We start from the raw sequence: 16,172 nt of genomic DNA on the forward strand, positions 1-16,172 counted from the left end.
AGGGGGAGGCCCGCATACCATAAAAAAAAAAAAAAAAAAAAAAAAAAAAAAAAGACTAACTCCAAGATTTTGGACTTGAACTCCTAGGAGGGATGGAGTTGCCATGTACTGAGATTGGGAACACTCTAGAGTAGTTTGAGGAGGAAGATCAAGAGTTTGGATGTGGATATAGGTTGGAGATGCCTGGCAGACCTACAAGTGGAGGTGTGGGATAGGCAGAGATACGTATCTGGAGTTCAGAGAGGTCCAGATTGAGATAAGCACTTAGGAGTTGTCAGCATACAGCACATAGTTCAAAGCTGAGAAACTGGACAGTTGCAAAGGGAGCAAGTATAGGGAAAAAAGGGAAGAGTTCTGAGAACCGAATCCTACAGCTCTCCAGTGTTTCGAGGTCAAGGAGATGAGGAGGCAGCAGCAAATAAATGGCTGCAAAATGATGCAAACGAATTAGGATAAATTATTCACAGAGAACATGTAATAGCTCGAACTCAGATAACATTTTCAGACCACATATTCCTTTTATTCTACTGATGTGTATTCAGAAGTGTTCTTTATTCATTTAGCATTTCCAATGCCATCAAGAATTCACAGGAACAGCCTTTCGACAGAATCAGTTTATACCTTCTGAAATCTGCATTTAGACTCCAAAAAACTGTTCTTAAAGACTTTGATTATTAGTTTCATTAAGTTATCAGACAAAATTGAGATTATTGTCTTTACTATGAAATGTGTAAAAATAAAATGCAATGTTATTAATAACAAGTTAAGGTCTGCTAGAATCACAGGTATGCTTGCCCATGGTTTGGCTAGTAATGATTTACAACTTTCTTTTGAGGCTAGATAAGAGAATGAACACTCGTCCACAGAAAATGAAGAGGGAGGTGCTGGAGCAAATAAGGAAAGCAGGATGGTGCCGAAAGTATATCAGCCTGATTAGAGGGAAAATTGGAGAGTACTCTTAATGGGAAATTATAATAATTGTTGTTAGGAAGTAAACCCCAAAATGTAAAAGGTAGAAGGCAAAGAGTATTCTTTCTCTTTCCTCTTTCCTAAGTATTCTTTCCTCTTGTCCTTTCGGCCTGAAAAGTGCTGCGGAAATCCAAGAAGCACTGCAGTAAGGAAACTGGTTAAGTAAAGTATGATGCAAGACAACAATTTGGAATAATATTTAACCATTAAAAAACATAATTTAGGGCTTCCCTGGTGGCACAGTGGTTAAGAATCCGCCTGCCAATGCAGGGGACATGGGTTCGAACCCTGGTCCAGGAAGATCCCACATGCCGCGGAGCAACTAAGCCTGTGCGCCACAACTACTGAGCCTGTGCTCTAGAGCCTGGGAGCCACAACTACTGAAGCCTGCGTGCCTAGAGCCCGTGCTCCGCAACAAGAGAAGACACCGCAATGAGAAGTCTGCGTGCCTCAACGACGAGTAGCCTCCACTTGCAATTAGAGAAAGCCCGCGCACAGCAACAAAGACCCAACACAGCCAAAAATAAATAAATTTAAAAAACCATAATTTAGAATATTTAATAACTCAGAAATGTTTATAGTATATTAAGAGAAAAAAGCAGATTATAGAACCATATATAAAATGTTTCCATTTTTAATTTTGATATAATTTTTAAAGGCTACTATCCATTTACAATTATTACAAAATATTGGCTACATTCCCCGTGCTGTACAATACATCCTTGAGCCTATCTTACACCCAATAGTTTGTACCTCCCACAGCCACACCCCTATATTTTCCCCCCACCCACCCCCACTGGTAACCACTAGTTTGTTCTTTATATGTGTGAATCTGCTCCTTTTTTGTTATATTCACTAGCTTGTTGTATTTTTTAGATTCCACATATAAGTGATATCACACAGTATTTGTCTTTCTCTGTCTGACTTATTTCATTTAGCACAATGCCCTCCAAGTCCACCCATGTTGCTGCAAATGGCAAATTTTCGTTCTTCTTTATGGCTGAGTAGTATTCCATTGTATATATATACCACATCTTTATCCATTCATCTTGATGGACACTTAGTTTGTTTTCTTGTCTTGGCAATTGTAAATAATGCTGCTATGAACATTGGGGTGCACCTATCTTTTCAATTAGTGAGTTTTTTTCAGATATATACCCAGGAGTGGAATTGCTGGGTCATCTGGTAGCTCTATTTTTAGTTTTTTAAGAAACCTCCATACTGTTTTCCACAGTGGCTGTGACAATTTACATTCCCAAGAACAGTGTACAAAGGTTCCCTTTTCTCCACATCCTCGCCAACATTTGTTATTTGTAGACTTTGATAATAGCCATTCTGACAGGTGTGAGGTGATATCTCATTGTGGTTTTGATTTGCATCTTTCATAATTAGTAGTTTTGAGTATCTTTTCATGTGCCTGTTGGCCATCTGCAATTTCTTCTTTGGAAAAATGTCTCTTCAGTTCTTCTGTCCATTTTTTAATCGGGTTGTTTGCTTTTTTTGATGTTGAGTTGTTATACTTCATTTATAGTTATTATACTCCATTTACAGTTATTATAAAATATTGGCTGTATTCCCATTGTTGTACAAGATATCCTTGTAGCTTATTTTACACCTAATAGTTTGTACCTACTATTGCACCCCTACTCCCAGATTGACCATTCCCCGCTTCCCTCTTCCCACTGGTAACCACTAGTTTGTTCTTTATATATGTGAATCTTCTTCTTTTTTGTTACATTCACTAGTTTGTTGTGTTTTTTAGATTCCACATATAAGTGATATCATACGGTATTTATCTTTCTCTGTCTTACTTATTTCACTTAGCAATAATGCCCTCCAAGTCTGTCCATGTTGCTGCAAGTGGCAAATTTTCATTCTTTTTTATGGATGAGTAGTATTCCATCATGTGTATGTCTCTCTCTCTCTCTCTCTCTCTCTCTCTATATATATATGGATGCTTTTTAAAAATTTCCGAATTTTCTACAATGAATAAGTATCTTTGTAAAAAACAAAATAAAACAAAAACCTAGGAACTGCTAGAAGGCTGCTGGACCTCAAAGCCCAGAGAATGAAATCAAAGCAGTTTTATCTAGTGCCCCAGTCAGAAGCTAAGAGCTGCTCTGCGTAGCTCTGCGTAAGGGACAGGAAGAGTTTTCCTTTGTTTAGGTTTAGTTATATAAAACCAATATGGAGAAAGGAAGTTGAAAAAAGTCTGGTTTAGAAACCAACACAACAAAATATTAATATATTATTAAATTGACAAAAATTTAAAAAATTTTAAGAGCCAATACTCAGAACAATGTGGCAAAATGTTATACATATTCTTATATACGACATACATTTATGTATACATTTTCTTACTGGTGATGTACATCAGCACAACCCTTTTTGAAAGCAATTCAGCAAAATGGATGAACAACCATAAAACGTGCATGTTCAAAACGGTACAGCCACTGTGGAAACAGTTTGGCAGTTCCTGATAAAATTAAGCATACAACTATCATTCAACCCAACAATTGCACTTGTGGGCATTTATCCCAGAGAAAGAAAAACTTATACAAAAACCTGTACACGTGTGTTCATAGAAGCTTTATTTGTGATATCCCCAAACTGAAAACAACCCAGATCTTCTTCAAAGGATGAATAGTTAAACAAACCGTGGATATTCAGCAATAAAAAGGAATGAACTCGTTATACGTGCATGATACATGCAACAACTTGGATAATCTCCGGGGAATTATGCTGAGTGAACAAAGCAATCCCAAGAAGTCACATATTGTATTATTCCATCTTTGAATGATTTCCACTCTGGAAATAACAAAAGTATAAGAAAACAGATTAGCAGCTGCCAGGGATGTGTGGGAGGGAGGGAAGTGTGGCGGTAAAAGGGCACTAGAAGATCCTTGTGGTAATGGAAATGTCTTGTATTTTGCCTATCAATGTAGATATTCTGGTTGTGATAGTGTACTACAGTTTTACAATATGATACTATTGGGGAACCTGAGTAAAAGGTATTTGGGATCTCCGCATTATTTCTTACAACTGCACGTGTATCTACTATTATCTCAAAATAAAATTTTACTTAAAAAAATGAAGTACGTCTTCTTTTGGCCAGTTATCAGAAGTCTGGAAATTTGTTCTAGGAATATAATCCAGAAGAAAAAACTTTAAAGGCACCAGATGTTCACTACAGTGGCGTTTACAATAGGGAAAAGAAACAATTTAAGTGTCCCAACAGGAACACAGACAAATCGTGACATAGCCACCCAAGAATTAGGCAGTCGTTTGATGCATCAACAAAGCAACGTTATTTGAAAAGGGAGGATTCAAAATTGTGGTACAATATGAAATCTCTGTGAGGGGGATTGTGATATATTACAGAAGTTTTAATAGTTATTCTATGTGAAATTCTAACAAATGTTTTCCTTCCCTCAAGCTATCTGTAATGTTACATGGTTTTTAAATGGTTTGGGGGTGGAGGGAACGACAGTAAAGGACATTTTTTTATGTTAAATTACAAATGTCGGAGTCACGATAAAAGTTCTTTAAATCTGTCCCTCAGAACCAACAGAACAAACTTCGTTTTTCAGGTACCAGGGTGGGAACAAGAGTGCATACAAGGGCCCACAGTAACGAGCCCAGGGCAGGTGCCATTAGGCACCCGATTCATCCGCTGCAGCTGCTCCAGCGCTATGCCCACAGCCCAACCCTAGGATCCCACCAGGAGTCCGGAGAAGGGACCCCCGAACAAGGGCGAGGATGCAGCCCGGAGGTGCAGTGACCACTCCAAGGTCACCAGCGAGCTGGCAGTCGAGGCCCGGCCCGGCCCAGCCCAGAGCTCCCTGACTCTGAGTCGGGATCTCGCTCTCTCCCCCGCGTCCCCCGCCCCAACCCAAGCTTCGACCCCAAGGCTCCGCAGCGGCGAACTCCCACGTTGCGTCCAGGCGGCCACCCGGCCCCCATACCCTGAGCTGGCGCCCCCACCTCACGCCGCCGGCCAAGACCCCCCTAGCGCTGCAGTGTGGCGTGACCTAGACCATACCCCGCTTCCTTTTTCGCCCTCTCAACCCAGCTTTTCCCGACTCCGGGAAGAACCGGGAAGAGAAGGCGGAGGGGAGCTAGGCGCCGCCGGATAAATACTGTGGCTCGGCCCCGCCCACCGACCTCACTTCCGCCCCGCGACAAGATGGCGGCGCCCGCGCCGTGCCACGCAGACTTCCGCCCGGCGCCGAGGCCCGGGGCCGACCACGGGTCGCCTAGGAGGTGAAGTCGGGACGTGCGTGGTGCGGAGCTGCAGTCTGGGTGCGCTGGGGTGCGTCGTTGCCTCGTGCCTGGTCGGGAGCCTGGGAAGACGGCGAGCCAAGGGGTCTGGCCGCGGTGGTCCGGGGAGTCTCGCCACGTGGGAGGGGGAGGAGCTGAGACGCTGCGGGTGGGACGCGCTGACGGGGGGCGGGAGGCCACGTGGGTGGGGTTCCGCCCAGGGTCCGCGTGTCTTCCCCCTCGAGTGACCTCGTTACCCCTTTCCTCCTTCTCTCCCAGGCACCATGTCAGAAGGAAACGCCGCGGGCGAGCCCAGTGCTCCAGGAGGGCCCCGACCCCTCCTTTCTGGGGCGCGGGGGCTTATCGGGCGGAGGCCGGCGCCTTCCCTCACCCCGGGCCGCCTTCCCTCCATCCGCTCCAGGGATCTCACCCTCGGAGGAGTCAAGAAGGTACCCGACGGCACCTTTCTAAAGAAACCCAACTACCCTGAATTCCAGGCACATGGGGGTTTGACCGATGTTCCTGTAGGGCCTAGCGTGGTGTTGAGCCGCACGAATCTTGTTCTCAGACTTACGCCTACAATTTCTGGGGAGCCTACCCTACCTTCAAATCAAGCTGCTGGGTACAAAATGTTGACATGGCTCTCAGAGATGACTGAAGAGCAGAGAATCCTAATTAGCTCAAAAGCAACTTGAGCAGTGTTTATTTCGTTTTTGTGTCTGTCTTGGATACCTTTAACAAACCCATGAAAGCCACGCAGGCATAAACTTTGCCTTCAGTTTAAGAGAGTTCTGAATTTGACCTGGATCCCAGTGTGCAAACTTCTGATCCAAAGTATTATGATTCTTAGGCATGGTATTAGAGGCTCTGAGTCCTTTCCTATTATGTTTATGACTGTAGATGTAAAGGGTAGCCCTTAAAGAGGATGGGGAGGATGACAGCATAAAGCAGCCAGTTTTTGAAGACCGAAGTTTACCTTTGGAAATTCTGGTGGCAGTCTAACCCGATCCTCTGTTTGTGAGTGCTGGCAGATCTGTCTTCCCTACTTGAGCCTTGCTGCTAGAGCTCTTTCCCTATGATACTGTCTGGTCTCTATAGCAGTTTGAAGACAAGAGGTGAGGTTAGGTAAATTGCTTTGCTATTATAAGTCCTGAGGGCTCTCCTTTCAGGGGGCAGAAGCTGAGGCTGCTATTTAAATGTTTTTTGATGCCCCTTTTCTTCTATGTTTAACTCCACTGTCACCATGACATGACATTCCTCCTTCTCAAACACATGTCCCTTTCTGTAAATCTTTGACAACAGTGTGGAATGTGCAGAAGAGAGAGCCATGTTGGTCTTTGTCCACAGAAGATGCCCCTTTGGAAGTTTTTGTTTTCCTCTGTACTCTGGGATCAGAATTTACCAAATCAGTGACTCCTGTATTTTACTTTCAGAAAACCTTCACCCCAAATATCATCAGTCGGAAGGTCAAGGAAGAGTAAGTAGCTAGGCCTGAATACTTGCCCCTTATTTACTTGTTCTGAATTTGGGCCTTTGGGGAAATAACTAAGTATGTGGCTCAGAAATTTAAATTTTTAGATTTAGTTCTTTTCAGTAGTGATTTTCAACCCTGGCTCCCAAGTGATTCTAGTGTGCAAGCTTTAAAAAAAGACGGATGCCTGGGAGTCCATCCCTAAAATAGTGGTTTAACTTGTTTGCAATGAAACAGAGTGATTATCTTTTATAGCCAGAGTTGAGAGCCAGTAGTTTGGGCAAAGATGTATCAGGTTTTCCCTTAAGTTCTTTTGCAATGCAGCTTTCCTAACTTTCAGTCAATACCAAAAAATCCACATTTGGGGGCAGTCTCTATAATTCAACTTTTGAGTTAGAGTTCTAACATACACTCTCAAACAAAAAGGTAAAGTACAGTAGACTGAAAGGACTCTGCTTCAGCAAGGAAGTGAAAAAGGCGCTAGACTTGAGATTGGGTGTTCTGCTTCTCATGATGTAGTTGTTGGCTCATGTGGAGCGGAGTGCATGGGAGAGTAGACCAGTTCTCGGAGGCAGGGGAAGTGAGTGGTTTCGCTTAATCTAGTGTCTTTTCCAGGCCCAAGGAAGAAGTAACTGTCAAGAAGGAGAAGCGTGATAGGGATAGAGACCGACAGCGAGAGGGCCATGGACGGGGCCGGGGGCGCCCAGAAGTGATCCAGTCCCACTCTATCTTTGAGCAGGGCCCAGCTGAAATGATGAAGAAAAAGGGTACAAAGCTGCTGGGGCTCTGGGAGGAAGGAATTGGTGGATTTCAGTTCAGACTGCTCAAGAGAAGGGCAAGGGCGGTGGCATTCCCCTGCTTGCTCCCAGTTTAGTGTTCCTTGCTGTCGGCCCCTTCCTTACTCCTGGTGAATTGGGTGGTTTCCCACAGGGAACTGGGATAAGACGGTGGATGTGTCGGACATGGGGCCCTCTCACATCATCAACATCAAAAAGGAGAAGAGGGAGACAGATGAAGAAACAAAACAGATTCTTCGTATGCTGGAGAAGGATGATGTAGGTACCAGCAGGCTGGGGGGATGGGGCTTCTTTGTGTGATGAAAAGCGCTTCGGGGAATCAAGTGGGGGGAAGCAGAGCTCTCTGATGTCCCGGAAGCCTGGTGAGCGGCGGGAATCTTCGATTAGGAAAGGACTAAGGCGGACTGCACTCCAAGTATTTGTGTATGCTGGCCCCACCACGTGACCCCCGACTTTTCTTTGGCAGTTCATCGATGACCCTGGGCTGAGGAATGACACTCGAAATATGCCTGTGCAGCTGCCGCTGGCTCACTCGGGCTGGCTTTTTAAGGAAGAGAATGAAGAACCAGATGTTAAACCTTGGCTGGCTGGCCCCAAGGAAGAGGACATGGAGGTGGACGTGCCTGCTGTGAAAGGTACTCTGTGTCAATTAACATGTTGTCTCCTTTTCTCCAGCTGTCCCCCAAGAGCGAGTTTCCCAGACTGCTGCTGCTAAGCCGGTCCTCTCCCACTCCACAGGACCTGAGTACGCTCAGCGGGTTCATGCTGACAGGGCTCGGGGGGACCAGCCTGCGATACTCCTTTTTAAATAAGTCACACAGCTGCTGGATCCCTCTTTCAAAGCAGAGTTTCCTTCCAGCTCCATGGCTGAGTGACAGTGGAGCAGACCAGGCCGAAGGGATGGGTGTGGTGAGGGGGCATAGGGGCTGGCCACTGATAGCCCTTCCAATTCTGTTGTCTCGGGCAGTGAAAGAGGAGCCACGAGATGAGGAAGAGGAGGCCAAGATGAAGGCTTCTTCCAGGGCAACCAGGAAGACCCCGGGCCTCCCGAAGGACATATCTGTGGCAGAGCTGCTCAGGGAGCTGAGCCTCACGCAGGAGGAAGAGCTGCTGTTCCTCCAGCTGCCAGACTCACTCCCCGGCCAGCCGCCCACTCAGGACGTCAAGCCTATCAAGACGGAGGTGCAGAGCGAGGACGGACAGATGGTGGTTATAAAGCAGGAGAAAGACCGGGTATGTTCACGATTGAGTTCTGTGAAGATGCAGGGGACCAGGAGGGGAAAGAGCCACCTGTAGGGGGAAGCACAGGTGTGCGGCGCACGCTGAAATGCGAGAATAATATGCATTTGTTCTTTCTGCCCGCGAGGGCCTTGGGGCTTTGTACTTCAATCCCAGTTGTATGTGTGTTTTTCACAGTGAAATATTTTGAATGTGTACCAATGAGAGAACATAAACTCTCATATACCATTACCCAGCTTTATCAGTTACTGATATTTTGTCCGTTTATTTATGTTTGCTGTGGTTCGGGTTTTGTTTTGTTTTTTGACCGGTGTCAGGCAGCCCCAGGAAAAGGCCCTGTCTGGGGAGCTAAAAGATGGAGGGAACGGCTCCTTACCCAGTTTCCACCCCCTCATTGTTTTCACAGGAAGCCAGGCTGGCAGAGAATGCTTGTACCCTGGCTGACCTGACAGAGGGTCAGGTCGGCAAGCTGCTCATCCGCAAGTCGGGGAAGGTGCAGCTCCTCCTGGGCAAGGTGACTCTGGACGTGACGATGGGGACCACCTGCTCTTTCCTGCAGGTGAGAGGCTGCTGGGTCGGGATGGAGCCTCTTCAAGACATTGAGGAGTGTTGAGGACTTGGTGCTGAGTATGGAGGAAGGGTTCTTGGGATTATCACGTTGAAATCACAGGGCTGAGCGACTGATAGGCTATGCGGTTTTGGGTCTCATCTCTGTCTCTTGATTGGCAGGAGCTGGTGTCCGTGGGCCTTGGAGACAGTAGGACAGGTGACATGACAGTCCTGGGACACGTAAAGCACAAACTTGTATGTTCTCCCAATTTTGAATCCCTGTTGGATCACAAACACCGGTAAAATGAGCAGATGGAGGATGGTGGCGATCGTGTCCACGGCTGCTGCCTGCTCCAGACGTTGTGTCCTCAAATCTGTTCAGCCCAGAAGGCGCCTGTTTAGCCCACCCACTCCAGCCGTTGTCCCAGTTTTCCCCACGTGGCTCCTTCCTGCAGCAGCTGTGAATGGCGCAGTGACCTTCCCACAGCACGGAAACTGCCCGCCCTCGCTGCTGGGGGGCTTGTCCCTGCTATTTATTTTTATATTTATGGCTTACCTCTTCAACTGACTGCATCCTCCCCAGGTAGAGAGGGGGCACGGTCTGGGAAAGGACGGGCGCCTTCTCTTGGTGACGTCTTTGTTCTCGGGTAGGAAGTGTCAGGACAGCTGCTGCTGCTGCCTCCTTCCTCCTGAGAGGCGGCACCAGAGAGAGAGCAGGGACTTCTCGAATCTGAGACTCAGCCCCAGCTCTGTCCATTGCTAGTTGTGTGATTGGACAAACTCCCTGACGTTTCTGAGCCTCATACTCCTCATCTGACAAAAATGAGGACGATACCTACCTCACGGGGTTGGCATGAGGATGCGGTGGGATGTTGCCAATGAAAACTTGCACAAGGCCGGACGTTCGCACCAGACACACACAGTAGGCGCTCAGTGAATGTTAGCTTAGTTTCCCTTTGACTGAATCTATTTTCAAACAAAAGAGAGATTCTGAGAATCTCAGATAAAGTGAATGGAGCTGCTTCATCCCACGTTCTTACTCTGTGTCCTATCCCCCCAGCCTGATGCTCTGAAGGTTTGGGTTTGGGCCCTTCTATGCCCTTTTTTTGCTAAGCACTCTTAGGCAAGTGCTTCCTGTTCATTGCTGCGAGGCCCTAGCTGTAGGTGCCATCAGAAGTGACAGAGTCAGAGACTCACTCCTCCCAGTGCCCTACAGATGCCTTTGGGTGACATGGTGGTCCCAGGACTCCCTCCACCCTCACTCCTGCAGTGAGTAGCTGCTACTCTTCCAGTAGCTGCTTCCACTGTTTCTCAGAAGAAACCTGTGACCACTCCTGGAGAATTGTCACCACACCGAATCAAATACTGCTGAAAAACAACCCTGGCTGAGATAGTAAGTAGAGATTTATTGAATAATGGCCTCACTTTGAATTTGAGAGGCCCACCTCTGTCTCCTGTGTTGGCATCACCTTGGATTCCACTGCCACTGGCCGCTCTGGCCTTGTAGTTCGTTGGTCTGTGATCTTGTTCCTTTCAGCAGCTCACCACACTCTTGACCCTTCCAGTGTGTGGTCCCTGAGGAGCAGCTTCTCTTTCCTCGTCCCTTGTCTGCAGGGCAGGGTCGGGGAGGTACCTCGGAGGTTGGGGAAGGCCTCCTGTTGCAGTGTTCGTGGTCATTAGACACCGGCAACGCAGCTCCCTTTGCTGTGAGCTTAGCAGACCACCTCTGGAACAGGTGTGAACCACACAGACTCCTCTTAACTTAGGTGGCCCGAGAGGTTTTGGAAGGATATGCCTTCCGTTAGTCTCGCCTTCTTTCTGTTCCTTGAGCCCGTTTTCTGTTCATCACCACTGGGGCTTCTCCTCCACCAAGCCCCTCAAGCTGCCTAGCCAGCAGCTAGGAGGCAGGATTGACTGTGTAGTCCCCACATCGCCCCTTCTGTAGCTAAGAGCTCACGTGATCTCTGTTGGATGGTGCTGCTCTGGTCTCTGTTCTCACTGTAGAGGACAGGTGAGCAGAAAGGGTCTTGGAGATGTGTGCCTTGGAAGTCCTGTTTGGTCTAATGCTGAGCTTTGATGAACCAACTCCTTTTTTGTTCTCTGGGCTTCGGTGTTTGCTGCTTCTCCTTTTCCACAGCTAATGCACTGCCAGTGAGTCTCCATTGTAATCCTCTCTTTCTCTTGGTTACTTTGGTTCAAAAACACTCTTCTGCTTTTCCCGGCTAACTCAAAGGCCCTGCCTCGTTACGTTAGATGTTTGGTGTCTTGCAGTCTTTAGTTCTTTGACTCCTCCACGGAAGCTTGAGGAAGAGTGTGTAGCACTTTAACGTTCACCACTTCGCCATTTCAAGTATCTTGGGGATCGACCGTTATGACCCTGCATCAGAGTCCCCGCGACCTGTCTCTATATTCCTGATACACAGATGGAACATCGTCAATAAAAGTGTGGCAAAAAGACGAGAGGCAAGTCTGCTTTCTTGGCCAAGCCTCCAAAGCATACATTTCTACCAACAAATAAATGCAAATAACAGGAGTAAAAAGCCCAAAGCCAAATTCATGTATGAGTGCAAATGGATGCAAATTTATTACTACCTGCATCTGTGTGTATGCATTTTGTTAAGATGCCGAAAGCAAGCTGTAGGCTTGTTCATTTCTTAATTACATGATTAAGTGACAGAGTGTGGGCCTTAGAGTCAGGGTGGGGTTTGAATCTAACGCCACCAGTATAACATTGGGGAAAATCATTTATCCTCCCTAAGCTCAGTTTTATTCATTTTCTGTAAAAATGAGATAATAGTAGCTTTTTAATAGGGTTGCTTTTAAATTACAGTGGACGTAAAACATTTATTTCATGCCAGACAGAAAAGTGCTTCTGTGAGGACGTGATCAGCACAAGTAACAGAAAACTAGACTGACAGTGACGTAAGCAATGAGAATGTTTAACTATCTCATGTAACGGGCAGCCCGGACATAGATGGTTCCAGAGTTGGGTGGCAGCCAGAACATCAAGATTTTCTTGGATGCATTTGTTCTGCCATCCTTGGTGTTACAAAGTGGCTGTAACAACTCAGCATCATTTCTTCAAATGACAGTGTCCAGAGCCAAAGCAGGAGGCAAAGTAGACAACAGTAAAGGAACTTGCTCATTCTGCTCATAGCAGGGAGGAATATCCTTCAGAGGCCCAAAGAGACTTGCCCCTCTGTCTCTCTGTTAGAGCGGACCACATGACCACCCTTGGATGGGCACTGGCAAAGAGGGATGGGTGGACCAATTTGTCCCCTGGCACTGACGTCTTGTTGCCTTTGAGACAGGGTTTTGTTAGTAGGGAGGAAACAGGAATGGCAGTTAGGTATAAGCAGGCCATGATAGTTGCCACCATGATTAAAAAATACTGTCTATTGTACTAAACTCTAACTATATCTGGGTAGAATTTTTTTTAATGTTCGGTTACCTTTTATTCTACTAAATAAACCAGTTTTAACATTTTAGCGCATATTCTTTCAGAGTACAAAATTGTGTATGTTACATTTAATGATATAAATATGCGGTTTTATCACATTTCATCTCACTCAAAAATACCGTTCTTCCATGTTAATAGTAAGCATCTTGTACTTCAGATACTTCTGATCTAGCTGAAAATATCAGAGACAGCGAAGCGCCCTTTAATCCTCCCAGACCTACCCACATGGTCCAATTGATCACTCACACTTGGCTCTTTAAAGGAAGAGGCTTATTTCCTAGGTATAGTCACAGTGAAGAAAGTGACGTCCAATGCCTATTCGTCCCACCCCCAGCCTAGTGCAGGATACTAACACAGTTGGGGCATCCCCCTCTTAAGATGGCTACAGCTATAGTGACAGTTGCCATGTTGACAGCTGCTCTTGGACTGTGGTTCAGCTGCCAAAGTTCTACTGATGGAGGGTCGGAACTGGAGTGGGCTTAGGTCTCAAGGGCATCATCTGAAAAAATGGAGATAGAATGCCAATTCTAGGAACCCCTCTGCGTGGCCAACTTCTGACTCAGCTCTTCTGAAGCATTTCTTCTGTCTCCTTCCATTGGAGACAACTCCCCGAAAGCTGAGGCAGAGGCTAGACTTCCTTCTATTTGGCTCATTTACATTTAAGACCCAGTCAGTTGGAAAAAATGCAGTCTTGATCATCTTTGGCCCAACGGTTTTATCTTGTGTACTTTTCAGGATTCAGTGGAGAAATAGAAACCATTCTAGGTACTCTAAGCAGAAAAGTTTAATACAGGAAGATAAGTATTTTTAGACTCTTGGAAAGCTGGAGGAGTGAGCCATAGGTTGAGTCTCCAGGATTCAGAACCCTAGAGAACTGATTTACCAGGGGAGCTACACCCTCTGCTAGAATCAGGAAGGCGGAGGACCAGGATCGAGCTATGAGGACACACTGCATGGCTGCAATCTAGGGATCAGGAAATGCCTGCAGTCTCAACTGCCTGGAGAACCACAGAGCCAAAGGTTGCACCCTGGAACACCTGAAGAAAACCCCCCACATGCTGAGTGCCCTCTGTGTGCTAGGTACAGTTCAAGCGTAGTATTTGTCGGTGACAAAACAGAAAGGTCTCTGTCCTGGTGGAACTTGCATTCTAGTGAGGGAGACAGACAATAAGTATAAGTAAGTTACATGGTATTTAGAAGGTGATGAGTGCTTGGGAATTTTTTTTTTTTAAAGGGTAAGGGAAGTCTATGGGTGGTAGTATCACAGTAAGTAGGGTAGGCTTCGTTGAAAAAATATTTGAGGTGAGGCAGCAGGATCAGTAGGCAGTGGGGACGGCTAGGAGCTGACACTGTGAGAGAGGGGACAGTATCAGAGGTGGGGGTGGTCAGCCCAGGTCCTGCAGGGCTTCGATGCCATCGTAAGGACTTTGGCTTTATTCTAAGGGAAATGATTAGCTGTTGCAAGTGTCTCTTGGGTTTCAAAAGGCTCCCATTCGCTGCTGGGTTGAGACAAGGGTAGAAGCAGAGGCACCAGTTTGGAGGCTGCTACATTAACCCAGGCAACAGACGGCAGTGGCTTGGACCAGGGTTAATGGTGGAGGTGTTGGGAAGTGGTTGGATGCTCGATACTTATTTCAAAGGTAGAGCCACCTCGATCTGCTGATAGAGTAGACGTGGGGTGTGAAAGAGCAGAATCAAACAGCCAAAGCAGTAGGAAGGTGGGCCATACTTCCACCTTTCAAATCCCAATTGGTGGAACCTAACTCACACCCAGCATCCTCACGCAAGTGATCTTGGGAAATGTAGCATCCCCCTTCTAGCCCCAGTAATCCAGGCTGGCACTTTATAAAGTGGTGGTTGATGCGTGCATGTTCAACCACATGCAGCAGAGTTGGCTTAAGGATCCAAAATTTGAAGGTAAAGCTTTCTGTGGCCATGTCATGCTGCCAATACAAAGTTCTCTGATTCATTTCCTCAAAACAGTATACTCCAGATGAAAACACAGTACCCAAATCTGACTGTACTCGGTATGACTCACGCATTTTCCCAGGGCAAGATAATACAGGAATTCTTTTGGAAACAGCTCTTACACTGTACAACATAACATTAATGGCTACATTAGAATGCATCTTTGGACTATCAAAATTGACCCAAATATTCCCTGATTTCTGGACAATTTTGGGTTTTCCAGTTTTTCACGATTTTAAAAGTGATGTGATAAACAGTTTTGTAGTTAAATTGTTTCTGATATCCTCATTATTTCCTTAGGATGTTTTTAAATTAAAAATGGCTTTTTTGACATTAAAAGTGTCAAATTCTATGCCATCTTTAAGGCTTTTGGTAGATAAAACGCCCTCCAGAATGCTTGCACCTGTCCACATGCCCCTCAACAGTGTGTAAGAGTTGCTTGTGCATTTGTGAAGTTAATGTATAATCAGGATTCTGGTTTTGAACTATATAAATGTAGAAAGATGCTGAGTAGAGACCTGACCTGTACTCAGCTGACTCTCAGGGTAGATAACTAATGTTTTCTCTCTTCCCTCTGTCAGACATCAAAAGGGGTTGATGTGTAAAGAACACGCTGCCCCCGCGGTTGGGTTATATGCTTTCTAAAAGTCAGTTGTGTTTTTTGCCCAAGCTTGCTTTTGCCAGTCGTGTTCACTATTGTACTTATATAATTCAGTTAAACATGGTATAAACTAATAAAATATGAGGAGTAGAGGCAAGTATTTCTGATGAAAATAAGGTAAGTACATAATGTAAATATATAAACTGATGAAATATAAGTGCTAAAATAAAGTTCTTATTTCTGTGTAAACCAAGGTAAATGCTTTGGAAAGAATAAATGTGAGTCACTAAATACTACCGTTGAATTAAGTTTAGGCAAGATAAACGTAAAAACGGGGTCAGTCATAATTATCTAAAGTAATTCTGCATTCACATTTCTCCGCAAGTTCTCTAGTGCTTTGACTTCACATTTTGCTTTTGGAGATAATCAAAACTGGTGATCTTAGCAGCGCATTGTAGGTGTGTGTAGTTTTCATGGAATGCTAATCAGTGGACCCATACTCAAAGAAAAGGACTTGTCCTTACACCAAAAGGGGATGAATGTCCATTTGTAAGTGTTAAGTTAAAATAGATACATTTCTTGTATTAAAAATTTTCCCCAAAATATCAGTTAAGATTAGGTTCAGCTAAGAGAAATAGAGCCCCAAAATAACAGTGGCTTAACCAAATAGACTTTTGTCTCTCATAAAAATCTAAAGATGCACAGTCTGAACTGGTATGGCAGCTCTGCTCTACAGAGCCCCAAGGGTCTCCACTCCTTCCAGCTTACCTTCCCATGGTGTCTAGGGTGTGACTTTTTTTTTTTTTTTTTTTTTTGTGGTATGCGGGCCTCCCTCTGTTGTGGCCTCTCCCGTTGCGG

At 45.6% G+C, this 16,172-nt stretch overlaps 1 protein-coding gene across 3 annotated transcripts in view; it reads left to right on the top strand.

Annotated features, from left to right (window-relative positions):
• Positions 1-5,137: 5,137 nt before the first annotated feature.
• The window catches only part of POLR3D (RNA polymerase III subunit D), a 19,617-nt gene continuing 8,582 nt past the window's right edge, over positions 5,138-16,172 (top strand). The window contains exons 1-9 of one of the 3 annotated variants that reach the window (XM_007126300.4): positions 5,138-5,281; positions 5,509-5,678; positions 6,663-6,706; positions 7,316-7,467; positions 7,631-7,755; positions 7,964-8,132; positions 8,465-8,730; positions 9,143-9,295; positions 9,466-11,745. In XM_007126300.4, coding sequence (XP_007126362.1) covers positions 5,514-5,678; positions 6,663-6,706; positions 7,316-7,467; positions 7,631-7,755; positions 7,964-8,132; positions 8,465-8,730; positions 9,143-9,295; positions 9,466-9,588 — 1,197 coding nt within the window. In that variant the 5' untranslated portion in view covers positions 5,138-5,281; positions 5,509-5,513 and the 3' untranslated portion in view covers positions 9,589-11,745. Of the gene's footprint in view, positions 5,282-5,508; positions 5,679-6,662; positions 6,707-7,315; positions 7,468-7,630; positions 7,756-7,963; positions 8,133-8,464; positions 8,731-9,142; positions 9,296-9,465; positions 11,746-16,172 lie in introns of those variants that run through there. The other 2 variants (XM_028494180.2, XM_007126302.4) reach the window with 2 other exon arrangements.

The sequence above is a fragment of the Physeter macrocephalus genome, chromosome 9 (assembly GCF_002837175.3).
Source record: "Physeter macrocephalus isolate SW-GA chromosome 9, ASM283717v5, whole genome shotgun sequence".
NCBI lineage: Eukaryota > Metazoa > Chordata > Mammalia > Artiodactyla > Physeteridae > Physeter > Physeter macrocephalus.